Source organism: Nesoenas mayeri, assembly GCF_963082525.1.
Source record: "Nesoenas mayeri genome assembly, chromosome: 28".
NCBI classification, from domain to species: Eukaryota; Metazoa; Chordata; class Aves; order Columbiformes; family Columbidae; genus Nesoenas; species Nesoenas mayeri.
The window spans coordinates 117,661-144,225 of record NC_137558.1 but is presented as its reverse complement, the minus strand read 5'-3'; the positions used below and the strand labels follow the sequence as shown (position 1 = coordinate 144,225).

General features: G+C 56.8%; 2 protein-coding genes across 9 annotated transcripts; one reads left to right on the top strand and one right to left on the bottom strand.

Annotated features, from left to right (window-relative positions):
- Positions 1–745: 745 nt before the first annotated feature.
- GDF11 (growth differentiation factor 11) lies at positions 746–6,331 on the top strand (the record flags this gene model as incomplete). Its single annotated transcript, XM_080360690.1, has 3 exons — positions 746–1,097; positions 4,407–4,780; positions 5,427–6,331. The coding sequence occupies 3 exons, from the start codon at positions 746–748 to the stop codon at positions 5,805–5,807; spliced, it is 1,107 nt and encodes a 368-aa protein (XP_080216816.1). The 3' UTR covers positions 5,808–6,331.
- Positions 6,332–10,612: 4,281 nt separating this feature from the next.
- Positions 10,613–26,434, bottom strand: SARNP (SAP domain containing ribonucleoprotein). Of its 8 annotated transcripts, XM_080360440.1 has the most exons (13): positions 26,257–26,434; positions 25,791–25,890; positions 25,555–25,601; positions 24,965–25,032; positions 23,927–23,978; positions 22,522–22,595; positions 22,291–22,319; positions 21,916–21,938; positions 21,557–21,625; positions 18,037–18,171; positions 12,745–12,834; positions 11,585–11,662; positions 10,613–11,461 (listed from the first exon to the last, which is right to left on the bottom strand). In XM_080360440.1, exons 1-12 carry the CDS (start codon positions 26,290–26,292, stop codon positions 11,621–11,623), a joined length of 765 nt encoding a protein of 254 aa, XP_080216566.1. In that variant the 5' UTR covers positions 26,293–26,434; the 3' UTR covers positions 10,613–11,461; positions 11,585–11,620. The 8 variants fall into 8 exon arrangements, with proteins under 8 accessions (XP_080216566.1, XP_080216565.1, XP_080216570.1 ...); XM_080360439.1 differs by lacking the exon at positions 10,613–11,461 and having other exon boundaries at positions 11,582–11,662; XM_080360444.1 differs by lacking the exons at positions 10,613–11,461; positions 18,037–18,171 and having other exon boundaries at positions 11,582–11,662.
- Positions 26,435–26,565: the final 131 nt, after the last annotated feature.

Genomic DNA, 26,565 nt, shown 5'->3' with positions numbered 1-26,565 from the left:
GGTTCTGATGGAGCAGCCACCGGGAGCGGGGGACACGGCACAGGCTGGGGCGGGTGGCCCGGAGGGGTTGAGGACACGGACCGGGAGAGGATAGGGAGCGGGAGGGGACCAGGGGTGCGGTAGCGGACATGGCCCGGGAGGGGATGGGGACCGGCGCGGGTGCGTGGACCCGGGGATGGGAGAGAGATTCAGAGGGGACAGATACGGAGGCGTCCCGGGAGGACACGGGGGGATGGAGGGACCGGGACGCGCATCCCTGGTCTACGGGGGCGTCGCGGCGGGACCCAAGTCCCGGCAAGTGCGGCGGGGTCAGGGCGTCCCTGCCCTTCCCGCTCCGCCGCACTTGCCGGGACTTGGGTCCCGCGGCGCCGCCCCCGCCATAACTGGAGGCGGTGCGGGGGGTGTCGGAGCGAACCGGGCAGCGCGCGGTGGCGGCGGGGCCGCTCCCGGTGCTCGGGGGGCCGGCGGCGGCTGGTGACAAGCCCCTGCCAGAACCTCTTTTGTGCGCCCGCAGCCAATCAAGGCCGCTGACGACACACTTCTCTTGGGGTATAAAACCCCGGGGCCGCCGCTACCGCCGCTTTTTTCTTCCCCCCCCCCCCTCCGCCCCCCCCCCGGGTCCCTCACCGCCCCCCGCTTCCCCGCCCCCGCCGCCGTTACCGCCTTCCCCCCCCGTTCCGCGCCCCTTGCGCGTTGCGGTGGAAGCGGGGCGGGGGGGCGGCCCGGCGGGGAAAGGTTTCCCGGTATGGCCCCGGTCTTGCTGTGTTTGTTGGCGTTGGTGGTGGCGGCGGGGGGGTCGGTCGAAGCGCCATCCCCCGTTTCCGAGCCCGCCGCTTGCCCCGTGTGCCTGTGGCGGCGGCACAGCAAGGAGCTGCGGCTGGAGAGCATCAAGTCGCAGATCCTGAGCAAGCTGCGGCTGAAGGAAGCGCCCAACATCACCCGGGAGGTGGTGAAGCAGCTGCTGCCCAAGGCCCCGCCGCTCCAGCAGCTCCTGGACCTCCACGACTTCCAGGGGGACTCGCTGCAGCACGACGAGTACCTGGAGGAGGACGAGTACCACGCCACCACCGAGACCGTCATCAGCATGGCCCAGGAAAGTCAGTGCCGCCTTTGTTCCGCCGCTGCAAACTTCGCCGGCGGACTCCCCCCCTCCCCGTCTCTCCCTCCCTCCCCGCCGGTTCCTCTCCCGGGTCCTTCCGCGGCTCCTCTTCCTCCCCCGTGCCCTCCCTGTCCCCCTCCCTGGGGATGCACGGTTCCCCCCGGTTCCCCCCGGCTCCCCCCCCCGTTCTCCCCGGTTCTCCCCGGCGCCCCTGGGGCTCCCCTGTGTTCACATCAGCCCCCGTCCGCCCCCTCTCCCTGGTGACTTCGTGAGGGTCCCGGGGGAATGCACCGTGCAGCACTGGGACCTGGGGACATGGGGACACAGGGATATGGGGATGGGACAGGCTGGCTGGCAACTGGTACAGGGCACTGGGAGCTGGGAAACAGGACTGGGAATGAGCACCGGGAGCTGGGACCTGGGACTGCAACTGGGAGCTGGGGACTGGGACCTGGGACTGCAACTGGGAGCGGAGAACTGGGAACTGAGACCCAGCACTTGGAACTGAGGATCGGGACATGGCACAGGGGACTGGCACCCGACTCACTGGAATCAGTTGAGTAGCACAACTGGGCACTGGCAGCAGGTCCCAGGACCTGGCGCTGGCACCAGCTTGAGCCCTAATACTGGTGCTGGGGACAGGGACATGGTACTGGGGACTGGCACTTGGTGTGAGCACTGGCACTGGGACCGGACTGGGGACACGGGGCAGGTGACACAGTGACCTCCTGGTCCCCAAGGCCCTGCTGGGCAGCGGGTGCCAGCACTCACCTCCTGCCGCGGGTGACAGAGGGGTGACGGCATAGTGACAGCAGGGTGACAGCAAGGTGACAGTGGGGTGATGGCAGAGCTTCAGCCCAGGGGCCCCAGCAGAGAGGGGATGCGCTTGGGGACTCTGCTGCCCTGTGACATGTCTCTGTCCATCCACCTAGCCGTGGGGCTGCGGGGAGGCTGCACCCTCCACCTCTCCGTGCCTCAGTTTCCCCTGGTCTGTCTCAGCTCCACCTGCTCCAGCAGTGGGACCCCTGAGGCGCGCCATGGGACCCCAAGGACCGAGGGGGCCGGGTGCTAAAGGCGAGCGGAAGGGAGGGAAGTGTGAGGCACTGCCCCCCTGCAGCCCCCCGACGAATTTCCTTCCCAGGCATTAATAGACTCGGGTGGCTTTGAAATTTTATTACCCATAAAATTGACAACAGGCTGGGGTTTTCCTCCCTGTGCCGCGTTCACGCTCGCTGCCCCCAGCCCCCCCCTCCCGCCCCTTAACAGCTCGGGGGCCCCCAAAATAAATACCAGAGGGACACCCCTCCTCCAGCCACGCGGGCCCCCCTGGTCCCACTCTGGGGGTCCCGCAGCCCCGGCCCTCCAGCTGGATGCACCACGGGGTCCGGCCTGTCCTGCCCGCGGCTGCTCCGTTATTATTATGATTCTCCCCCCCCCCCGCCCCCCCTGTGCCAATTGTGTGGGGTTTTATGGTTCCTGAACAGGAGGAGGGAAAGGGCTTTATAGGCGGCAGAGCCATAAAGCTCTCGGGTTCCCCCCAGCTGCCCCCCGCCCCGTTAATCTCAAGCCACCACCCCCAGCACCCCCCCCGCCCCCCCGGGAAGTTTAATTGGGTCCTAAACCCATTTAGGGGTTACCCGTGACCCCTGCGACCCAGAGGGACCTTAATGAGGGGCTGGGGGGGGCCGGGGGGGCAGGGGGGACCTGAAGCTGTTCAAGGTCAGTGGGAGCGGGTACACGGGGACTCTGCAGGGTCACCTGGACCTGAGGGGGCTGCGGTTCCCCCACGGCAGGCGAGGGGTTAAGGGGACAGAGGTGGGCCCCCAAATCTGGGCTCAGTGGAACAAAGCGGGGGGCTCAGGGTACCTCCCCCCGCCCAGCATATCCTCAGCTGTGACCGATGTCCCCGTCACCTTTATCCCCCGTTGCCACAGCAACGGGATGAGCATCCTGGCACTGCCACAGCCCCCCTGTGCCCGCACCCTCCAGTGTCCCCTGCGTTGTCCCCTGGGATGCCAGTCCCGGGGTGGAGGGGGGGTCACTGGTGTTACTGGTGCCGCTGGCACCGTGGTGAGGGGCTTCGGTGGTGGCTTTGAGGGACACCTCTAAGAGACCCTGCAAAAACAACCCCATCACATTCTTCTGGCCGCCACAGTGAGCTGGGGACAAACTGTCCCTGTGTCTTCAAAAGTCACCTGGGGCCCCCGTGTGCCACCAGGACCGCGGAGGGACCCGAAGCCCCTCGAGGCAGCCGCTGTCCCACTGGTGACAGGTGACAAAGCCCCGTGGAAGGGGCACAAACTGCCCTTGTGGCTTCATGGGGACAGGCAGCGCGGGGGGGCCGTTCCCCGGGGGGGGTCCCAGAGGAACACGTGGGTTTAATCAGGGGCTTGTGCGCAGCAAATTGCTGGGAGGGGTTTGTGCACCGGTGTGTCCCCCCCGCTCCGGCCCCTGTCACCGTGGTTTATGTGCGGCGCGGCGGGGGAGCGGGATGGCATTCGCGGGGCTGCCCCCGATGTCGTGACCCCCATGTGTTTGGGGAGGCCTCGCGCGCAGCAAATGGCCCCGCGCTGCAGCTGGGGGCCATTAAACCTGACCGGTGCGGAGCAGGGGGGACGGGGAGGGGGACATTCCCCGCTCAATTTGACACAGATGTTGGCAGAGCCCAGGAGCTGCCACGGGGCTGGGGGAGGGCGGCCGGGGAGCCCCCGCATCCCCCTGGGAGCTTGGGATGCTGGGGGATGTCACCGCACTGGAGTGGGCAGCACCGGCCCCGGAGGTGGCCGTGTGGTTTTGCCATAGTTGAGAGTGTCACCCGCGGCAGGAATGGCCGGTAGAGGGGTGGGGGTGCCACAAAAACAATCCTGGGGAGGGTGGGAGATGGAGGATGAGGGATGGAGGGGGGGACGGATGAATGTCCCATGAGATGCCACCCGGCTGGGGACCCTGGTGGTGTCTGTACCCCAATTTTGGTGCCACGGACCCACCTTGGGGCTTTGCCACCGGGCACATCTGTGGCTCTGACCCCAGGATGTGTTGGGAAGTGGCTGCCCTGGAGCAGGTGCCGTGGGGCTGGACCCCCCCCAACCATCCTTGATCCCTGCAGGGGATCGTGACTCCCCTGTGACACAGGGTCATGGGGCAGCTGGGGACCTTATTGCCAATGGAGGGGCCATGACCCGCTGGGGCGGTCTCTGACCCGACCTTCACCTCTTAACGACTGAGGAGGATCTGGGAGAGGGGGACACACAGGGCAGGGGGTTCCCAGGGACGCCCCCATCACCCTGACGCCTCCTTCTTCCCGCAGCGGATCCCGTGGTGCAGATCGAGGGCAACCCCCATTGCTGCTTCTTCAACTTCAGCCCCAAGGTCATGTTCACCAAGGTGGTGAAGGCGCAGCTGTGGGTGTACCTGCGCCCGGTGCAGCACACCTCCACCGTCTACCTGCAGATCCTGCGGCTGAAGCCGGTGACGGACGAGGGCAGCCGTCACATCCGCATCCGCTCACTCAAGATCGACCTCAACTCACGGCTGGGCCACTGGCAGAGCATCGACTTCAAGCACGTCCTGCAGAACTGGTTCAAGCAGCCGCAGAACAACTGGGGCATCGAGATCAATGCCTTTGACCCCAATGGCAACGACCTGGCTGTCACCTCGCTGGGGCCCGGCGCCGAGGGTCTGGTGGGTGGCTGTCCCCTCGGGTCCCTCGGGGGCTGGGGGTGCGCAGAGGCGACGGAGTGTTGTGGTGGGATGGGTGTGGGGGGAACTGGGGGGGCAACAGGGATAGTCAGGGTTGGTGAGGCAGCTCTGTGGGCTGGTGACAGCTTGTGGGGGTGGTGAGAGCTCCATGGGTACGATGACAGCTCCACGGGGCTGGTCACAGCCCTGCCGAGGTGATGATGGCTCCACGGAGCTGGTGATAGCTTTGTGGGGACAGTGACAGCTCCATGGGCTGGTCACAGCTGCGTGGGGACACTGACAGGTCCATGGGGACAATGACAGCTCCATGGGGATGATGACAGCTCTATGGGACCAGCCACAGCTCCGTGGGATTGACCACATATCTGCAGAGCTGGCGACGGCTCCATGGGCTGGTCACAGCTTTGTGGGGACAGTGACAGCTCCATGGAACTGATAACACCCTGGTGGGGCTGGTGACACCCTGGTGGAACTGATGACACCCCCATGGGATGGTGCCAGCTCCATGGAGCTGCGTGGCACCCATAGAGCTGGCACGATGTGATTGTGGGGTGATGGGACCGTGGCTCAACGTGTGGGGTGGTGGGTCAGTCCATGGGTCTCACTCCCCCTTTTTCTACTGCCCCAGCACCCCTTCATGGAGCTGCGGGTGCTGGAGAACAACAAGCGCTCGCGGCGGAACCTGGGGCTGGACTGCGACGAGCACTCGACCGAGTCGCGCTGCTGCCGCTACCCCCTGACCGTCGACTTTGAGGCATTTGGCTGGGACTGGATCATCGCCCCCAAGCGCTACAAAGCCAACTACTGCTCGGGGCAGTGTGAGTACATGTTCATGCAGAAATACCCGCACACCCACCTGGTGCAACAGGCCAACCCGCGCGGCTCGGCCGGGCCCTGCTGCACCCCCACCAAGATGTCCCCCATCAACATGCTCTACTTCAACGACAAGCAGCAGATCATCTACGGCAAAATCCCCGGGATGGTGGTTGACAGATGTGGATGCTCTTAAAAAAGGAGTGCCCGGCTCAGTGCCGCTCCTCCGTGCGCTCCCCCCTCCGCCAGAGACGCCTCTTTTCTGCCACTGCTTTTTACATTTTTTTTCCTTTTTTTTTGATATACAAAGCGTAAAATTCCTTTGGATGTCCGGGAAAAAGAGAGAGAGAAGAAAAGCCCGTGCACCAACCCCGCGCTTCAACATGCATTGTGCAATAAAGCAACCGGACGGAGAAGGGAAAGGGAGGGGGCGGCTGGGACCCCTGGTGCCATCACCGGGGTCACCGCTGTAACCCCCCCTGGCATGGCGCAGCACCACAGCTCTTCACTGGCCACCTCTCCCACCTCGGTGGTGACAGCAGGCGGCCGAGCATCTCCCCACACTGCTGGAGTGGGGACGGGGACATCCCTGCCCGCCCCACGGCCAAGGTGACACCCCAAGGGTGGGCGACTCCGTCGTCCCTGAGCAGCTGCTGGAGCCAGGACGGCAGACCTAGCCCGGGAGGAAACTGCCTCCCTTCTTTAATTTATTTATTTATTAACCACCCTACTGGCCGACGCTTTGCTGCGGGTTGTCCCCAAGCGCCCCTTAGTCCCCTCCTTTCGTGTCACCGGCGCCCACAGCCCCACAGTGGGGACGTCCCCCGAGCCCCCTGCAGGCACTGCCAGCATCTCCTAGTGTCCCTGGGCACAGGGACTAGAGCTGCCACCTGTCCCCAGTGCCGCAGCAGGACGGTGACGCTCCCCCCAGGGGTGGTCATGCGGCGGAATGTGGACAAGCTGGTGGCTTTGGGGTCACCCAGAGGCAGCACCGGACAAAATTGGCTCCAGCTTGGTGACAGATTCTGCTGAGGTGGCAGATTCACCTCCCCCTCCGGATGATTTTCGCGTGGGAACGAGCTCCCGGTTTCCCAAGGGTTCAACCACCCGCCGGCTCCTCCACCAGTGACGCAACCGGGCCCCGGCGCCAGGCAGATGCTAATGTGGCAGCAGTGGCCATGATGGCCCCAGGGGGTGGCCCGGGGTGGCCCCTGCAGAACCAGCACTTATCCCTTGGGTGCCGGACAGTTCCACGTCCAGCGCTGGTGACACCGCGCAGCAACAGCACCAGGGCCACGTGCGGAACAACCCGGTGGCTACCGGTGCGTCCCCACTCCGTGTAGCACTTAGGGACGGCACCAGGCGGCCAGGGACCGGGACAGTGGAGCTGGGGACACCTGGGATGTTTAGCACTTGTCCCTGGCTCTGTGTGACCTGAAGCGCTCGCAAGGACAAGGCCACCTCGGGGTGACATCGTGGCCACCATGGCCACAGGAGCACTTAGGGCTGCCAGGGGTCCCTCCCACCACCAGCACTGATGCCATTTGCCTGGTGGCCCTGGCAATGGTGGCCCCGCCATGGTGGCGCGGGGGTCCTGGTGTCCCCTCCCCGCTGACAGTGCCTTTTGGGGTGCCGCGGCCTCCGGCTGATCCCAGCAATGCCACTGAGGGTGATGAGGGTTTGTCTGTCCCTGGCTGTCACCACTCCACCACGAAAGCCACCCCGAGGAGAAGCACCGTCCCCTGGGGCCCTGTGAGGTGACAACTTCGCCACTGCCCTGGAAAGAGGCTGAAACCTCTGGGAAGGGACTGGGAAGGGGACGGATCCCACTCTGGGCTCAGGGATCCACCTGCCCCCCCCAAGATGTCACTGTGTGCCCAAGTGCTCCCCCTGGCCTTGGGCACTGTCACCTCACGGGGATCATCTCTCCAGGGACATTGTTCCCCCATGGGCATCATCCATGTGACACAGGGTGGGGGTTCCAGCTGCCCCCAACATTGGGGGAGCCCCAGAGCACCCAGAGGCCCCAGCACCCAACCCTCCGTGGCAGCTGTGACAAGCAGGTGGCACCGCGGGAGGGACAGGGCAGCACTGGAACCAGTCAGCCCTGGGCACTGGAAACAGTGTCCTGTGCCGGGGTGGGGGGGAACAGCCCCATCATTGTATAATTAATTATTATTATTTACCCGGCCCGTCGGTCCTGTGCGTAACGTCTTTTAGGTTATTTTTATTATTTTTCTGTCCGTTTGTTCGTTGTTTTGTTCCTCGTTCTGTCGTTTCGGGGTGTCCGGGGTCGGGGGGGGATGGGGACACGGCTGCCAGGGCGGGGGCTCAGGGTGGGCCCCGGGAAGGATGTGGTGGGGGGTGCAGCGACCAAAAGGCCACGTCTGGTCGGGGGGAGGGGGGTTGATGGACACGACCAAACAGCACTTGAACAGAAAAAAAAAAAGAAAAAAAATTAAAAGAAATAATAATAATAAAAAAAATATTAAAAAAACCCCAGGAAATAATTAAAAGAATTCCGAGCTTTCGGCTCCAGCCTGTGCCACGGCCCCCCGCAATGTCCCCATGTCCCCCCGTGATGTCACCCCCAGTGCAATTGTCTCCATGAGGAGGCTGCACGGTGACATCGGTGGTCTTGGGGACACTGACCGTTCCCTCATGCAGTGACAGAGCGATGCAGCCGGTGACCCGTTTGCACTATGGGAGGTTAAAGGGACAAGGACAATGACGCTGTCCCCGTGTCCATGGGGCAGCCGAGACGTTTCTCCTGAGGTGCCGGAGGATCGAAATCCCCCAAATCCCCCAAATTTGCAGGCAGCAGGGAGGCTGCAGCAGCGTTGGGGGACAGAGGGGATCAGCTGGGGACAGAAGGGACACACGTGGGACAAGGGTCAGTGGGTCTGGACCCCACGGTGGGACCCAGTGTGCTCACCTCATTACCGTGGCCTTGTCACAAAGCTCCTGTCGGTGACATCGCCAGCACTGGTGACAGGGGGACCCGGGCGGGGGCACACGGAGACAAACCCAGCTTGGGAAGAGAGAGGGGACGGGAGAAGCTCCAGGAGTACCCGTGGTTACTGTGTCACCTTCACTTGGGTTGTCCCGCCGTGTTCGTGTTCTTGTGCTCAGGGCCGTCACCACCATCAGGTGGTTGTTGATTGTGTCCCCGTGTCACCGCACCCCCGGGCTCGACCCCCATGTCCCCGATGTGTCCCCCCACCCTTCCTGCGGGAGCTGCCACCAGATCCGATTCAGGAAACGTTTCCTGATGCTTCTCATTCTTCCCACGCTCTGGCGCTGGCCGAGCGGCCAAAGGGACAAAATCTGCCCCAAAATCCGCCCTGACACCTCAAAATCCATCCCGATGCCCCAAAACCTGCCACCACCCTCTGCTCCCACCCGCCCCCAGCCCCTGACACCTCAAGCACCACCCCAGGGGAACAAACCCCCCAAAATTCGCTCAGATCCCCTGGGAGGGACGTCCCCATCATGGACATGGGAGATACTGTGTTCCTGGATGGGGCTGGGTCCCCAGGGGGGTCTGTCACCCCCGCTCTTATTGTGCCCGTCAGGAGCCAAAACCCGAGTAGGTTGACCCCATGGTAGGGACAGAGGACACGGGACAGGGATGGGGACATTTGGGACACCAGGGACACCCCACACGGGACCACCAGCCTGGAGTCAAGTGTTCCCCCCAGCCCCCGGGTGGGACCCCCCCACCATCCCCCATTTCCTCCCAGTCCAGCTCCCAGTTGTAAAACTGGGATTTAACAAGTGGCCCTGGGAGCAGGAGGAGCCTTTATGGAGCCTCATTAGGGGCTGCAGGTATGCGGAGAATGTCACAGCTAATTACAGCGGGAGGGGCCAGAGCAGGGCAGGGGGGGGGGGTGGGGGGGTGGGAGGTGTCACTGCCCAGGGGGACCCAGGGACCAGACGTGGGGACATGGCTCTGACACCCGATTGTCCCCCAAGCGGCTTTGGGGACACTGGCTGTCTCCCGGAGCTGATGTCCTCCCTTGGGGACCATGTCCTGGGGGGAAGCAGGGGACAGTGTTCTCAAGGGGGGAGAAGTCGGGGGGTGGGAGGGCGATTTGTTTGTTTGCTTCAGAACAAGCGTTTGCTTTTGTTCCGGTCACGTCCCCCCTGGAGCTGCACCCCACGTCTCTGACCCTCCCCTCCGCCATCAGTGACCTAATTCGGAGACCCGGGGTGGGGACAAATTAAGCTGGGGACATCCAGGCGACCACCCACAGTCTCAGCTCAACCCGGGCCTGGCTGCACAAAACGCTCGCAGTAATTAAAGCGTTGGCGAGGACCTTGGCTGAGCCCCACCGGAGCCAGCAGAACCAGCGACGGTGACACCAGGACTGGTGACGACGGCACTACAGCCGTGCCCAGCGCTGGGGACAAGGACCCCCAGGGACTGGGTGGCTTGGTTGCCACTTGCCATCTGTCCTGTGGCAGGGATGCGGTTTTGCTGCTACGCTGAAAAACCCGAAGCGCCGTGGGGTGACAAGGAGGACTCGAGGTGTTCCCTGTTCCCAGTGCCCCTTATGAAGGGAAGGACGTGAGAGGACAGTTCAGCCATCACTCCGGTTTTGTCTCCCGATTTTCTGTGGATTTGAACAGTCCCTGGAGCAGAAAGTGGCAAAACTGGGTGTCCTGGGTTCTGCCCTTGGCGCAGGGACGGTGACAGTGTTTCCCTTGTCCCCAAGCCCCTGGAGAGCTCCTGGACCAGCAGCATCTCACGCCACAATATGACATGGGCTCCTGGTGTCACCATGTCCCCAACAGAGACCTGACGCGGTGAAATCACAAGGTATTTGTGCTTCTTCTCGAATTCTACAACTCTTGGTCCCCAAAGTGCCGGCTGGGAGATGCAGCGACTGCCCTGTTCCCTGTGCCATCCGGGTGACATCTGCGTCCCCTCTGCAGCTCCCACGAAAGGTGACACGGGGCCACTGACACCCGACTGGGGCAGCCGGGAGGATCCGCAGAGTTTTAACATGGACAGTCCTCGGCTCTGCTCCTCACCGCAGTGACACAAACCCCCATTGCCCTGGAGGAGCTGTTTTATTAGGAAACCGAGAGCAAAATGTGGCTTTTGCCCTGGCATGCTACAAAAAAAATTAAAAAAGCCCCACATTTCAAGCGAAAAAGATCGTGAGCCAAATAGAAAATACATCTTACAAAATCTGACATTAAAAAAAAACAATTGGAATAATGTTATGATGTTAAACGAGAGCTTGGATGCACTGAGAACCCGACACGCATGGTCATCTGGACCCTGGGGCTTTCAGCTGCTCATTGGGAACTTAAACTGACGTCCAAGGTGTTGCCGTGAGTCACCGGGGACATGGCCGGGCCACAAACGTGGAACAGAAGCGGTTTGGAGACTTCTATGTTAAAATATATTTATATATTGCTTAAGAATGGGGTAAAAGCCTCTGAAAAACTGGGTTTGTACCCACAGGCTCTGGTGGCGTGAGGGACACAGATGCGGCAAACGCAGCAGGGTCACACTCAGAAATAACAACCCAGGATGTCGGTCTTTGGGGTGAGAAAAGGATTTTTGCCTCGGTGCCCAAGCAGATGGACAGATGTGTGCACAGGCCATGGCGGGAGATGCAGCCGGGATGAGGATAAAACCCAGCCTGAGACCCATGACAAGATAAAACCCAACCTAAGACCAACCTTGGAGAACCTGGGGATCCAACCCTACGAGGGCTTAACAAGGCGGGAGGAACATTCGCAACTGCGTTGTCACATTTTCCTCCTTGTTTGAGGACACGGGGCTTGATCCGGGGTCAATTGGCAACTTTGCTCAACTTTTCTTCATTTTTTCAACTTGAGGAAATAAAAAAAAAAGCAGCACAATCGTACACGTGCAGGGATCCCTGTCTGCTCACCACCAAAGCCTGGAGAACATGGCACGGGGGTGAGAGGAGGAGGGGGCGAGGGGGGACGCACGCGCTCGGGAGGCACGCAGAGATGCAACCGCTGGCGTCACACGATCCCGAAGCGCTCTGCTCTTTTCCTCTTCTTCGCCTGCCAAGAGAAGCCACAAATAAAAGAAATTGAAACCCAAAAGAAACAAGCGGACAAATTATTTAAAACCTGGTGTGCAACCCGATGGAGGATTTATTAAATTTGCGGTAACGACCCTAGAGCCCGGAGGCTCCTTTCCGAGTGCGCCGCTGCGTTGGTTTTAGGGAATTATGAGGTTTTGCTCCTAAAAAGGGGACGGAACACCCCAAAAATCCCATAGAGGTGCCTGAGACGCGGCACTGCCGCTAAAGTCACCTCGTCGTCATTGGCAGCGGGTGACAAAGGGGCCAAGCTGGGAACAATGGCAAGTGGAGAGGCTGGGAAACCCTTCCCAGCACTGGGGAGGTGGGAAATGGAAAAGGGCAAAGGGTTAACACCCGCCTATTCATGGCGAAGGTGAGAGGGACACACTAAAACGCATTAAATATACTATCGTGGCTCTCAGATTTGCCGTTAAGCTGGTCCACGAGGGGCATATAAATCTTAATTTTTAGCAGGATAAATAGCCCAGGGGGAAACAGAAGCCCCTAATCAAGAATCTCTGGGGGAAAGGTGCATTTGAGTGCACACAATGGCAGAAAAAAGCCCTTTTTGTTCCAGCGTGACCTAACGGAAAAGCGCCGGCCGGAGGGAGCTCATTCTCACAGGCTCGGCTCTCCGTGTGGTGCGGGACGGCATTTGGGCAGTAAAACCCCCAAACCAAAACACAGATGCAAAAATAACACCTCTAAACCTCACCTGAGTAATTGAAATTGGAACTTGGAGCAGTTCAAGGCAGGGAAAAAGTATAAGAAGTCCAGAAAAGAGCACAAAACTTGCCCTGAGGAGTTGACAAATTTAAAAGATGGGCCAGAAGCAGAGAGGACAGAACAAAGCCCGGAGCAGAAAACGCTGGAAAACGGGGTCAGCGCCTCAATCCATGTTATATCGGAGAGTCTCCGAGGATTTACTGATGAAGGGTCACAGCCATGGGGATGCAGAAGCATCGAGGCCATGGTGGAGGACGCAGAAACATTGAGGCCGTGGGGAGGGATGTGCCGCCCCCACCAGGACCATCTCCATCGCCCCCAAAAAGCTCTCACCTCTGTGTCCTCTGTGGCTGCAGCCCCGGCCGAACTCGTGACGATGCCGAATCGCTCCTTCCTCTTCTTCAGCTTCTCGTCCTCTTCGCTCTGCCGCACAGCGGGACAAAGGTTTATTTATTTTGTTGGTGATGCCTCAGGGTAAGTACGAGAGGAAACGGCCTCAGGTGGAGGTTGAGGTTGGAAATTTGAGAGAATTTCTTCCCCAAAGAGCTGCCCGGCATCGAACAGGCTGCCCAGGGCAGTGCTGGAGTCACCGTCCCTGGAGGGTTGGACAGACAAGGTTCTTGGGGACGTTTTAGTGCCAGTGCTGGGTTATGGTTGGACTCGATCTTTGGTCTTCTCCACCCAAAACCATTCCCTGATAGTGAAACCATCAGGTTAAATCACCCTGTTTTGGGGAGGAGGATGAGGAGGGACAGCAGGGACGTATCATCACAGCAGCCAGGATCCCCTTCCCAGCCCAGCGCCCAAGCCACGTTTGGATTACTCCAGCTAGGATTAACTAACTAATCAATCCATTCAGGATTATTCCAGCTTTCAGGAAGAAGCCATGTCTCAGCAAAACGGCAAAACCAGAGGGTCGTGAACAAAGGACGCCAGGAGGGATTTATCATTGCAGGGACAGGGAAGGGGAGGAAAAAGGTGCCCACTGGAGCAGCACGACGGGTGCACAAAGAAAACCCAACCTGGGCCTTTAACTGCCTTAAACCAGGCTCTTAAACCCAGCCTGGCTTCAATGCCACCAGCAAGAGGACAGCCCCAGAAAAAGCAAAAAAAAGCAAAACGCAGCGCCGTGCCTTCAATGGAAGGTTCACGGGACCGTGCCAAGCTGCGCGTTATTTATTTTTTCGCCCCCCACCCCATCCTCCTAAATCACTCAACCCCCCTGGCGTGAGAGCATCAGATGCGCCCGCCAGGCCCTGCTGGCCTCGCGCCTCCCGCTGACAGCCCGTGATTCATGGGGTGCCGACCCAGAGTCACCCCCGGCAAAACGCCGCGATCGCCGCATCCATCAACCCCCCGGGGCCACCGACGGGAGTGCCTGGAGTCCACGGGGAGAGCTGAGCGCGTGGATTTATTTCCTAACCTCGCCATTTCCAGGCATGTTCCCTTTGTGCCGTGAGAGTTTGTCTGAAAAAAATGGGGGTTTGGGAAAGAAAAAGGGAAAATAAAAGCTTTTATGGAGGACTTGGAACTCTGAAGCTCAAGGTTTTCTCATGATCTGGAGCATCCATACAAGCGTGGATTTGGATTTTTGGCCATGGATTTGCACCATACATTATCCCAAAGCTTTAATCTTCCCCGAGAGCATCTATCACGAGGGACTAAATCCCGGTTTAACTGTGTGGCCTCGGGCTTGTAGCGCTGGTTCTGAAACGAGTGAAGGATCCACTGAGAAATGGGATCGCTAAACTGCATCATTCCCTCTCTCTCGGGAGGAGGCAGAAGCACCAGCACTGGAGATTTCTGTGAAACGAGCTTTCAGGAATCAGCAGCCGGGGAGGTAACAGGACAGAGAACCCGTCTGACTCTCCCAGAGCCCCTGGCATCAATTCAGACCAGGGCAAAGGGACCAAAACCCCGAGAGATGCTCCGTGTGCCCGGGTCACAGCTCGCTGCCCTGGTTTGCCTGGTAAAAGCCCCAGAAAAAATGAGAATATGGCTTTTTCCAGAGGGGCAGCTCAGGGAAATGCCCACTCCGGGTTTTAAATCCCTGCCCCTGAGGCTGTGGTTCTTTTTTTTTGCAGATTAAAGCGTCCCTGGGAGGAAAGGGCTGAGGATTTGCAGCTGAAACCTGGAAGGATCCTCATCAGAAATGCGGAGACACGGAGACGAGGCCCCACGAGTGAGTCCCGGGCGGGCAGAAGGGTGCGAGGGGATAAAACCGGAGCCTTCTGCTCAGCCGTGCGTCCCTGGCTGCGGCGTGACGGATGGCGGGATAAAAAAGCAGAGCCCCAGGGCTCCCAGGCGACGGTAGATTAATGACGACATGGCCTTGACCTCCAAAAGGTAAAGGTTATGAAACACTCAAGGGTAACCAGGCTTCCAATTTCATCCCCCTGGGGTGAACGACGATGGTTTTATTCTTGGGAACACTCCAATCCCAGGGCGTGCAGCTGTCACCCAGCGCCTTGTTGAAATTCATCTCTACAGGTTTGCTCCTCCCGTTTCGCTTCCCCTCGCGGGCTCCGAGTCCTTCTGGGGAGATGGGAAGCAGCGGGGAAGCCCCTGTGTTTATCCAGAAATATTCCACACATGCCTTGCACCTGTAAAAATCAACATTTGCACTGATCTGCACCTTGTCTGAGGGCATGAGAATGAGAAGTGATGATGGGTTTCACACTCTGCTCCTCCAAAAGCCTGACAGAAGGTACAGGTGATCTAAAATGGCCAGGTTTCAACCCAAATCACCTCTTCCATCTCTCTTTGTGCTTCCAGCCCATTTTTGGAGCTCCAAAATCCCTCCGGATCCCAAGAGCATCAAACGCAGCTTTACCTCCGTGGGGAGTGGCCGCCAAAGCCCCAGCGCTTGACTTGGTGACTTGGAAATGTCCTGTTTGACTTCTAAGTTAGAGCAAAGCTCAGTCTTCTGGCTCACTTCAGCTGTTACAACCTGCTCTGGCTGCTTGGGACAAGCCTAGCGCCAGACCAGCCAAGCTGCTGGTTTCCGAAGATCTTTTTTTACACAAGAAGATGGGAAATGCAGAGAGCAGGAGGTGTTTAATAGATTGGTTGTACATCTGAGCTCCTGATTCACTCATTAACACAGCATGGGCAAGGCTGGATCAGCCCCCAGCTGCTCTCTTGGACTCACTCACCTTCTCCACGACATTTTTTTAGCACAAGCTCAGGGAAAGGGGCCCCCATGAGCTCACTCCTCATCCTTTCCTCCAACACACACCTTGGAAAGGCAAAAACCATCCAAGTGCGATGTTTCTGCGCGCAGGAGCTGTGACAGCCCGCGGCTGCAAAGATTTTCTGCATGTTTTTCATCCCTTCGTGCCTGCCCAATGCACCTTAGATCTCACACGGTGTTTATGGAGACTCTTCCCATCTCCTGTTCCCTGGCCCCAGTGTGGGGTGGGTTTGGGGGGGACCCTGTTTCGGAGTGATTCACCTGTTGACAGGACGGGAGGGCGATAGACTTAAAGCCGCTTGGCAGAGTTTTCCCCTCTGAGGGTCCAGCTGTTATTAAAAAAAGAGGCGACCGGGTGATGATTAAACACGATATGAATTGCACATGAGCTCCAGATTTTAAAAAACACCAAAAGACTCCATTCTATTCAAACCTACGAGCGCAAAACCAGCACTGCAACATTAACCTTTCCCTGCAAAGTTTTAGATGAGGTTTTGGGGACACACACTAGTGCTGGTGTTCGGTTAACAGATGATCTCGAGGGTCTTTCCCAACCCAAATGATTCAGTGATTTGATTTCTCCAAAAAGCTACCGATTCCAGCAGAGGTGGGGGGAAGATGCAGCAGAAGAGCTGCCGCTCCTCCAGTATTTGACTTGCTAAACCCTCCCGGCAGTGAAATTGGTGTGTTTATTCCCCTGGGACAGTGGCGCCACAGCAGGAACAGCCTCCCCACAGGGATGACTCCACTCCCCCACTCATTTTTGTGCCTTTTAATTAACAAAAATGGCCAGAGCATGAGGAAAAAAAATCACTAAATTATCTTTGAAACTATGCTGTTCCATCCCAGACCTTGCATTATGAGACCTCTGCCAGGGACCCACTCAGGTAGAAAAGGGATTTGAGATGGTCCCGAGTCTCGATGGAGCGTTGAGCATCTCTGTGCACCCCAGGGAGCTTGAGAACAGAATCTGTGGCTTAAATTATCGTAATTAAAAGGACTGGACAGAAAGGATGGTGATCCTGAGCAGAACCATGCAAGGTTGAACCCTCTGCACACCTCACAGAGGGTTTTTTGGGGCTGTTTTAGTCACTTTTGTCCCCTGTGCAAAGGGGAAACGTGACTTTGTTTCTGCGGGAAGGCTCCGCTGCCGTCCCGTCCCCCCTGCTCCTGGCCGCTCCTCCAAATTCCTGCAGCCAAATGGTTCCCCAGCCCCTGAATGGGCCATAATAACATCATTGATTGAATCATAATAGCGGGGGGCGCAGGGGGGGGGCGGGGGAAAGATGTATTTGTGTTCCAGACAAAAGCCAAGTTCTGTTTCACAGCAGGGCCTGATGAAGAACCAGATGAGCGGGCAGAGGGAGGTCACCAAGTCTCCTCCAGCACAGGGTACCCCCCTTGGCCACTCCCTGAAGGTTTGCCGGGGACGCAGGATCAACTGGGACCAGGCGTCCCTCTGACCTCGCGCTCGCGGCACTTGTTTGTTCAAAATGTCATTGCCAGGGGTGCGGAATTGCCGGAATCGCTGAGGGGGAAGCAGCTTCTGAAGGAATAATGGGGAGAAGAAAAACAGCAGGGACCCTCCGGGCCCGTTTCAGAGGACAGCTGGATGCCAAGGTGACATTTCTCTTGAAAAAACAGTTATGGGCTCCTTCTATTTCACCCTGACCAGGCGCAGGCCAGAGAAAACGTTCTGCAAGAGCCAGCGAGCACCGAGACGATCAGGAAAGCTGCCGTTTTAAGGGCTGTGGAAGGGCGTACGATGTTCTCATGAGCACAAACCTGTCGTCGCACCGAGTCAGGAGGGTCTGGAACAGAAAACTGAGGAAAATCCTGGCAGATCAGGAACAAGATCCGCAGTGGAGCAGGTGGCAAGAGGGTCAGGAGGGTTTGCCTGGAAGGGCAGTCACAAAAGGTGAAAGGAAAGAGCTGGGAGAAAACACTGTGACCACGAGATGCCCAGCGAGATTACCAAGAGCAGCTGAGGTAGTGGGAGAGGGGAATTATTTTGTATCCCTCAGAGAGGAAATGCCAGAGCGGAGGAAACAGCAGCAGCTGAGAGTGTGAGTTAGCATGGGAAGGGCTGTGCTGGGTCTGCCCCCTCCAGCTCCTTGGGCACACAACTCACAACTTGAGACTAGGTTTAGGGGGAGAAAGGAACAGGCAAAGAAAAAACCCGAGGGAAAAAAACCCGAGGTCTGATGAATCTTTACATTTGCTGGTAAGCTCGGGTCTGATTTTAAGCTCAGCTTTAAGCCACGGGCTGGCACCAGCACCTCTGGGATGGCGGTCTGGGTGCAGGGGTGACAAAACAAGATTGCAACCCCACCAAAATGACAAAGGGTGAACAGAAACATCTCCCCAGGGCGGAGGCCTTGCTTACAACCCCTTGTGCAAAACCCCCTGTAGCTGCCAGGACTATTCTTCACCTTGTCACTTTCCATCATCCTAAACTGCTGGGGCCGTGAGCGGCAGCTTGGCCAGAAACACGGAGGGGCTGGGATGAGGGGATGGGCAGGACACGCGGTAACACGGTGGTGACACACACAGAACTCCACACCCACCTGTGCGGGGAGAAAAATATGTTATTCAGGGATTAGTGCTCAGTTGGTGTAAATCCTTCCCAGAGGCAGCTAGAAATGCCCCAGCATTCACCTGCACAAGTGCCCCCAAAGCCTCTTTTGCTCCTTAAGACTGAGCTTTGCCTTTCGATATGGACACTGTTCCTACCCGCACTCAGCCCCGCTCAGCAACAGCGAAGGCAAAACAACTCTCTTTTCCTCTTTAAACTAGGACTGTTTTCATCTCCCTCTCAATCCAGCTGCTTTAGGACCGGCCCAACTCAGAGGGAGATGGAAAATCCTTTAAAAATCACCTAGAGCTGACATGAGGACAAGACTCAGATGTGAGGACAAGACACAGATGAACCATCAGCTTCTCTGGACAAATCCAACCGCGCTGCAAATTTCCGGCTTTCCTGAGCCGCATTTTCTGTATAGTCTAATAGACAGGAAGCCGACCACAACCAGAAAAAAGTGAAATTTGGGGGGCGGGGAGCAGGGCGCAGAAAACAGGAATATTCAATATTCAGGAGCACATGCACTTTTGCAGAAGGCAGGAGCCACAACAGTGACAGTAAGAGGCGCTTCTTGCCACCACACCAAGCTGTGGGCACATGGCACCACACGTGACATGGAGCCACGAAGCCTTTTTTGTTTTGTGTTTTATTTTTCCTTTCCTCTGCTAACATCAGCACATCCCCCCTCCCTTGGTGGTTAATAGCTCCTCATCCAGGGCTGGCAGGGGGTGTTTGGAAAGATTGCAGGCAGCAAAATTACCCAGGAACAGGATTCCTCCTCAGCACATTATTGCAAACTCACTGGAAGCCAAACAATTAAGGCAATTGTTCCCCGCCCCCCCCCCCCCCCCCCATTTAGCTGTTTTGTACACACGCAGACTTTCCGCTGGTCGACTGCCCCCTGCTCTGCTCCAGCGTCATGCAGGCGACCTCGGCCCTTATCTGCTCTGCGTAAAACACGTTCTCATTAACCACAATTAAACCAGCATTAATCCAGACCGGTGGTTGCGTGAAAACATTTAACTCTTCCTCGCCGGTGCCTTTGGACCGGAAGTTGTTTCAGCATCCTGCACTGCTCGGGATCCCACCTGGATACCCGTGGGACTCTCCATCAGTCTTACGGCTACAAAGCTCCAGCTGGAAAATGGAAAACTTGCAGCCGGGTGAAGAAAAATGAAATTATTGGCGGCGACGTGGGGTTTGAGAGCCACGGAGACGGGTCCACGTGCTGCTCGACAGACACAGAAACGTCCCCCAGCCCTGAGGAGTTTGGGATGGGATGAGCTCCCCATGGTGAGGAATGGGAACACCAGGAACGTGTCGGAGGTTTGAGGCAAAACTTCTTTGTTTCAGCTCCGGCGTGGGGACTCCAGAGTCACTTCACCTCACCACGGCCCAGGGTTAATCAGCTAATTGCTCGTCTGGCAGTTTGAGACCCCCACGTTAAAGAGCGGCTGGAAAAGCCAATTATTTTAGCGATCTGCTCAGATGGGGTGAGCTGTTTGATGTCACACCAAGGTGGCGAGGAGCTTTCATGTCATCCCAAGAGACAGAGCGGGAGGCCGCAGAGGGGAGAGCTGGCGCTACAGGGAGATAAAACTCCACCTTGATTTATCTTAAAAATTAATTTAATGGCCCTGCACTGCCTAGAGACAAACGAGCACCTGCCTCTGGCACCGCCAGCCCCTCCACACGACCGTGCTCCCGCTTTGGAAAAGGGTTTTAAACTTGATTTTCTGTCCCAAAGGACTGAGGGAGTGGGCAGGAGGGGTGATGAAGCTGCAGCTGAGTTCACAGCCGCGTTTGCTTCCTGAAATCCACCCCCAAGCTCCAGTTCTCCCCCTCCCCGCCCCAGTGTGACTGGGAAAAGAAGTGCGGCTCCGCCGAGACAATGCTTTATTGTCAACTTGTTTCTTGGGGTTGTTTTTTTCCTGCAACACCAGGGTATAAAAACCTGCCAAAACACATGTAAACACTCACAACTGCCAGGCTCCCCCGTAATGAAAAGCTATAAAGAACACCCAGGTGGGGAGCACAATGTGACCGGCTAATTAAAGTCACCAATAATATTCCTCCCAGGAATGCGGGAGCGTGTTCCGCTCGGTGGGAGAAGCTGCTTCTAAAGCCAGTGAACTCGGCTTCCCGAGGGAGAAAACACCAACAAAAACCAGAGACCCAGCGCAGCAAAGCGGGGACAAAGCCTGGCCACCGAGTCCTGGCCTTGGGCAAGTGATTTTCCCCACCAGCAGCTCTCCAGCTGCACAACCGAGGAGCAACTCATTAGTAGCTAACAAGCTACATTTTCAGGTGAATGGAGCTCAGACCTCACATTTGGACATTTTCGCGTTTTTGCCATGTACGGGGACCATGGCACAAGGTGGCTCCTTCCACAAGGCCCGGCTTTATTAAGCCGGGAAAGGCCACGGCTGTAAACACTGACAAGGCAGATATTCCTGCTGAAAAACGGGAGCTCCCTGTGCCAGGTTAACGATGTTTGAGCAGCCTCTCACCCGCAGAGGTAATGCTGGCTCCTCCTCCCATCCCTGAGAGGGATGTGGGGAGAACAGCAATCTCCAATGCCAGAGATCTTCTCCATCAGTGAACCCCCAGAATAAAGCAAGAATGCTGGGACATGGAGAAATGGGCAGCAAAAAAGGTCAAATTCATCCCTCCGGGGAGCAGAGGAGCTGATTTTGCGGGGACAGGGAGGGACGAGCTCCCCCAGCTCTTCTCTTGGCCGCAGCGTGAGGTCTCAGCACCAGTCTCGGCACCAACAGGATCCAGCTGTTCCTGAACCGAGGCTCCTCATGGCCCAGCAAAGCTCAGTTCTGTTCAGGCGGCGCACAGGGGGTTCTATTGATCTCAGAGCAGGTATTTATCCTTTATCCTGCCGTCCCCAAACCTGCAAAATTCATCTTTTCCTCCCTATTTGCTACAGAATGCACTTAGGTCGAGCTCAACCAGTTGCCAGGTACGAGGAGCAGCACGGGGTCTCTACACCTCTCCCTGAATAACAAACAGCTTTAAGAGCAAAGCCAAAGCTTGTCTCGTTTGTACTTCAAGGAGCGATTTCCTACCGAGGAGGCTCTGGCTGGTTGTTCGGTACCTCGGTCTTTACAGACGCAGCACAACCAGAAACATGGTGCAAGGTAAACACCTGAAAACCAACCGATCGCACCTCCCTCCCCGTTCAAATGCAGATGAACCACCTTAAAATCCAGTAGTGGGAACTATGGCAAAACCAGATCAAGAGCCACAGGTGCAAAAACAATCAGAGGGTGAAGGGACAAGTGTTGATGCAACTCCCATGATGTGCAGCCCCTAATTACGGCGGGTTAATTGGGGTGCAAATGAGTTCTGGAGTCACTTACCTTTTTGGAGAGCGAGGAGACGTTCAGCCCAAACCTCTGAGCCCTCTCCTTTAATTTATCCATGTTTACCTACAACGACAGAGAAAACTATTTATATATACAGAAAAAAACCCCAACCCAATCATTTTCATTCCTTTCAGCATTTCATTCTAAAATCAGCTGAGAAATCTGAAAAAACTCTAAAAATCTGAGAAAACCATCATCAGAGACCAATCAGGTCAGCGCAGGTACAACCTCAGCTCTCATCCCACATACGTTTTGGTACCTTATCCTGCAGCCAGGAACCTCATTCTCCCAATTACAACAGGTAATTAAGGGCCTGCCCAGCAGTAAACACCAGAACGAGAAGCGTTTCTTACCATGGGTTTGTCTGCAGAGAGGCCTGAAACCAGGAGGTGAGAAAAAGAGAAGCCAGTTAGAGAACAAACATCGGGAGCAGCATATTATTATTTTTCAGAGAAAAAAGGGGGCGCAGAAAAATCCCAGCACCACAGATGGGGGAGAACTGGTGGCCCCTTTCCCAGCTTCCCCCTCTGCTCGCTGTAGAATTTCCTTTTTCACCTTCGGACCACCTCCCCCATTCGCTTTCCTCCGCATTTTACAATTCCTGCTTGGAGCTCAGGAAAAGGGGCAAAAACCCAGGTAGCTTCACCTGCTTTTCCACCCCCCCTCTGAAATAATTAAATATTTGCAATCAGATCACCCCAGGGACTGGTTCTGCTTCACTTCCTCACCTTTAGTTGGAACTGTGGCCAAACCAAACCTGCGGAAGGAAAACAGAGATGAGGTCGGCGGAGCGACTCTTGCACGGGAGATATCTTTCAAAAGGAAGTATGAGCGTACTTGAGCGAAACTGCTTTGGGGGCACTGAAACGCGGCGTTCCTGGTGCCAGGGTTGGGTTAATGGTTGGACTTGATGACTTTGAGGGTCTTTTCCACCCAAATTTAACGATCTTGAGACTCACCGCGCTGCCCGCGCTGCCTTCTTGCTCTCCAGGCTGACTGGGACGTTGAAACGTTCGGCCCTTTTCTGCATCCGCTGCCAGGACAGAAAGGACAAGAGATTTCCCTTGCTTCCCCCGATAAGCAAAGAAATACTCTCAAAAAGGGGACGGGGGGGTTGTTTTCAGGGGATTTATTTATTTGGCACAAGGCTTTTCAGCAGAGACCCACGCTATTCGCGCCCCGCGAGCCGTTTCAGGCGGAATTTCAGCTGAAATTCAGTGACGGAGAGAGGACAAAAAAGCGTGAGGGTTCACACTGACGGGGATTAAATCCCCTCAAAAGCTTAAGGGAAAATATTTAACATTATTACAAAAGGGCCCAAAAATGCGTTGGGTGTTTTTTCAAGGTTAGAGAAACAGCTGCAACTCGAATGGAAACACCGAGTGCAGCCAAATGCCCAGCGTGGAGCTGCATAAAGACGCGCAGCAAAGTAAGAAATGTTGGGAAAAGAGGGATTTGGAACATCGCTCCTCACCCTGGAGCACTGAGGAACTTCTACTGCATCAAGAAGGAAAAAGAGAGAACATTTCAGGCTGAATTTCATTTATCGCCAATTCCTTCTCTAGGAATTGCTCTTCTTGCTCTCTGAACCCACATTGTATGAGAAAATAATTCCATTTTATCTCCGAAAACCATCTACAACGTGATTTTGCCAAAATCTGATTCACACCCAATTAAAAAAAAGCTGATTTTCTGTGAATGGTTTCAGCAGAATTTAGGGAAAAACAACGGGCACGAGGGTGACATCAACAATTTGTTAACGAGCTCTTTAAGCAGCTCTTAAGTGCCGCGAAACAGCAGGGAGACAAGAATCGTGTTTTCACAGCAATTTTCTTTCTTAAGGAACACGAGGAGAACAAAAATAAGGGTGAGATGATTTGAGAACCGCCATCGGATTCCTGAAACTCAGAGTTTTCCCTGAGGAACTGGCAGCTTCTGAGAGCGTGTATTTAAAATACGCCCAGAAAATGTCAAGTGGGAAAGCCAGAGAAAACAAAGATGAGATGACCTGGGAGCTCCTCTGGGTTCCTCTCCAACTGATGACTCCCCAAAGTGAAAATATTTGGGAAATATGGGGAAAATTGGGGGAATATTGGCCCTAGTCAGAGGTGGTTGGTGGCAGAAGGAAAAAGGCAGTAACAGATAATTCAAAGAAGTGTTCTGTAAGACCTGATGTCAAAACGCAACATGCCCTGGGGTCACCACCCCACCGGGTCACTCCACAGCCAGCAACTGGTTTAGAATATAAAAACCAAGGGAAAAATCCAGCAGGTTTATAATGGAAACATCAACACAGTGACACCCAGAACAGCCTGGGAATGGGGACACCAACACCTCAGGGACGTTGGAGTGGAGCAACCTCACCTCCATCTGCGAGATCTCCGAGGTTATTTTCACCACCTTCTTTTCTGTGATCCTAAAGGTGTCGGGAAAGAGAAAAACAGGTCAGAACGCGCAGCCGCGGCGCCTCCGTGAGCCCCACGTGTGCCCCAAACCCCTTTGGTGATGATGGGGAGAAGCACGATCACCAGCCGCACGCTTTTACCCATCCCCTCTGTGGATTCTGAGGGACAATTAACTAAGTTTAAGGCACGAGAAACCTTCTGCTGTTGTTTCAGGCTTAGTGGGCGCAGCTCGAAATGCCAGGGGGTGTCACAAGAGGGTGTGACAGACCCGCGCACCCTACAAACACCCCCTGCCCATCTTATAGCTCTTAACAGCAACATCCTGCTTGCTAGAAGCCCAAAGTCTTGACCATGAGCCCGAAAGAGCTTTTGATCCCTTTATTTCCATAAACGCAAAGGGTGGTTGTGTTTGGGTTCATGGGGAAGCCCCAGGTGACCCCCCAGGCTGGTGCCAGTGCCACAAACCCCATTTCACCACGTTTGCTCAATGACAGAGTCAAAAAGGCCGAAGGAAAACAGGATAGAGCGGGCGAGCTCCACAGCTTGTGCTCCCAAAACAGAGTTGGGGCTCAAGGAGGGGAAACAAAAGGGGAAGAAACAAAGGTGGGAAATGAAGCAGCATCATCCTCCCCACCCCAGCACTGCCCATAAAACTGTGGGGCACAACCTGCCCCAGCAGGGCCTCTTGCTCGGCAAAACGCAGCTCTTGTTCCCAATTCCCATGCAGGTTCCTTGGTTTACGTGCCAAAAAAAGGTGGTAACAGTTTAATGGCACTTTCACCAGAAGGGATTCCGGCCAGGAGCTGCATGGCCCCTCCTGCCCGCAAGGGCGGACAGACAGACCCACAGAGGGACAGACTGACCCCGAGTTATACTGCAAGGGCCACAACACTGCTCCGACCACCCTCCTTCAGCCCAGATGCCCCAAAATGGGGCTGTACGAATCTCCTCGCACCCCTGCTGCGTTCGCTTTATTCTACTGAAAAATGATAATTACACGTCGGGTGATTTGACAGGAGGTTCCTCGGCTTTGATGGGCGGCTCCACTGGCTTCTGTTCTTCTTCCTGCGAGTTGAGAAAAGGTCAGATAATAAGTAGTCAGAACAGATGAGCCAAAAAACCCCACAACAACTCAGGGGAACACCAGCTAGTTTTTTGGGTTATTCCTAGTTTGGAAGTCTGGGCTTCACTCAAAAATCATGAGTGATGTTCCCCAGGCCACAAACGGACACAAGAAACACGGAAAACTCCCAGCAGGGCCCTGCTAAGACCTGTCTTGCTCCCTGATAAATGTTTTTGTGTGTGGAACTGGGGGGAAATGTTCCATAACCTCGCCGGGCACATGCTGGCCAAGCAGCAAATAGCCCCGATGGCTGGAAGAACCAGGTTCCACTGAGGTTTTTGTGACAAAAGCATGGGATTACGGGGCGCGGATCCTGCTGAACCCTCCCCTGCGCATTCTGCAGCCTTCGGCGTGAAAACCAGCAGGTTTAGACCCACCAACAGCACTTTAAAATAGACACAGCGCCCTGTTCATTGGGCTATAAGCTGCTCAGCCCCTCAGTCTGGCCCCAGGCACCGATTTACCTCGATCTCCTCTCCCAGGACATCTTCCTCATTCGCCTCTTCTTCAGCTGCGAGACAAACCAACAGAGCAATCGCAGAAGGGAATTACTTCAGGAACATCTTTCTTTTCTCAGATAAAATGTATTCAAGCAGAGTTTGGCTCAGGGAAGCCAAGGAGGTTCCAGCAAAGCCCAGGGCTCTCAGCTCTTCCCCCCGGGAGCTCACCAGGGCCCCGCTAACGAGTGCCTGGCACCCACCATGCTCCTCCAGATACGCCTGCAGCCGGTTGATCAGATCCTGCTTGTTGCCTTTGGCCTCCAGCCCGCGGGCCAGACATTCTTGCTTCAACTCGGCCAGCTACACAAGACACAAAGGGATTAAAAAATTAAACAGCGCGCCAACGGCCCAAATAAAGCGGTTTTTTTACGAGGCAGGCAGGCCCGTGCTGAACCGCAGCCGCGCTCCAGGACCCCCGGTTCCCATCCGCCCCGAGCCGCGGGGTCCCGGCTCGGGCCCAGCCCGCACGGGTGGTCCCGGGCAGCGGCGGGAACGCGGCTGCCAGGCGGGTGAAGGCCCCGGGTACGCGGGAGTGGTGGGTGTCGCAGGCCCTGCACCAGGCGGGCACCCTCGGGGGACCCTCCCGAGCTGCGGGGACCGGGAGCCGCCGGCTGCCCAGGCCCGGCCCTGCCGCGCTGCGGGAGCCCGAGGCGGCCCCATCGGTACCTTCAGCTTATGGAGCTCCACGGTCTCCGCCGCCATCTTGTCGCCTCCTCAAGCCTCCTGCCGGCCCCACCCAGCCTCTCGCCGCCCAATCAGCGCCGCGCGTCCTGAACCGGCAATTTCAAACCAACATCGCCTCTCACGATTGGCCAATGTCCCCCCATCCCGCACCTTCCGTTCGCTATTGGCCTGTCAGCGTGCCGGGGGCGGGGCGAAGCTGAGCGACAGGCGTACCGACCAATAGAGGAAGAGAACCGGGTGAGGTGACTTCCTGGAGACGAGCCCGGGGGCGAGCAGGGGCCTTGCCAACGG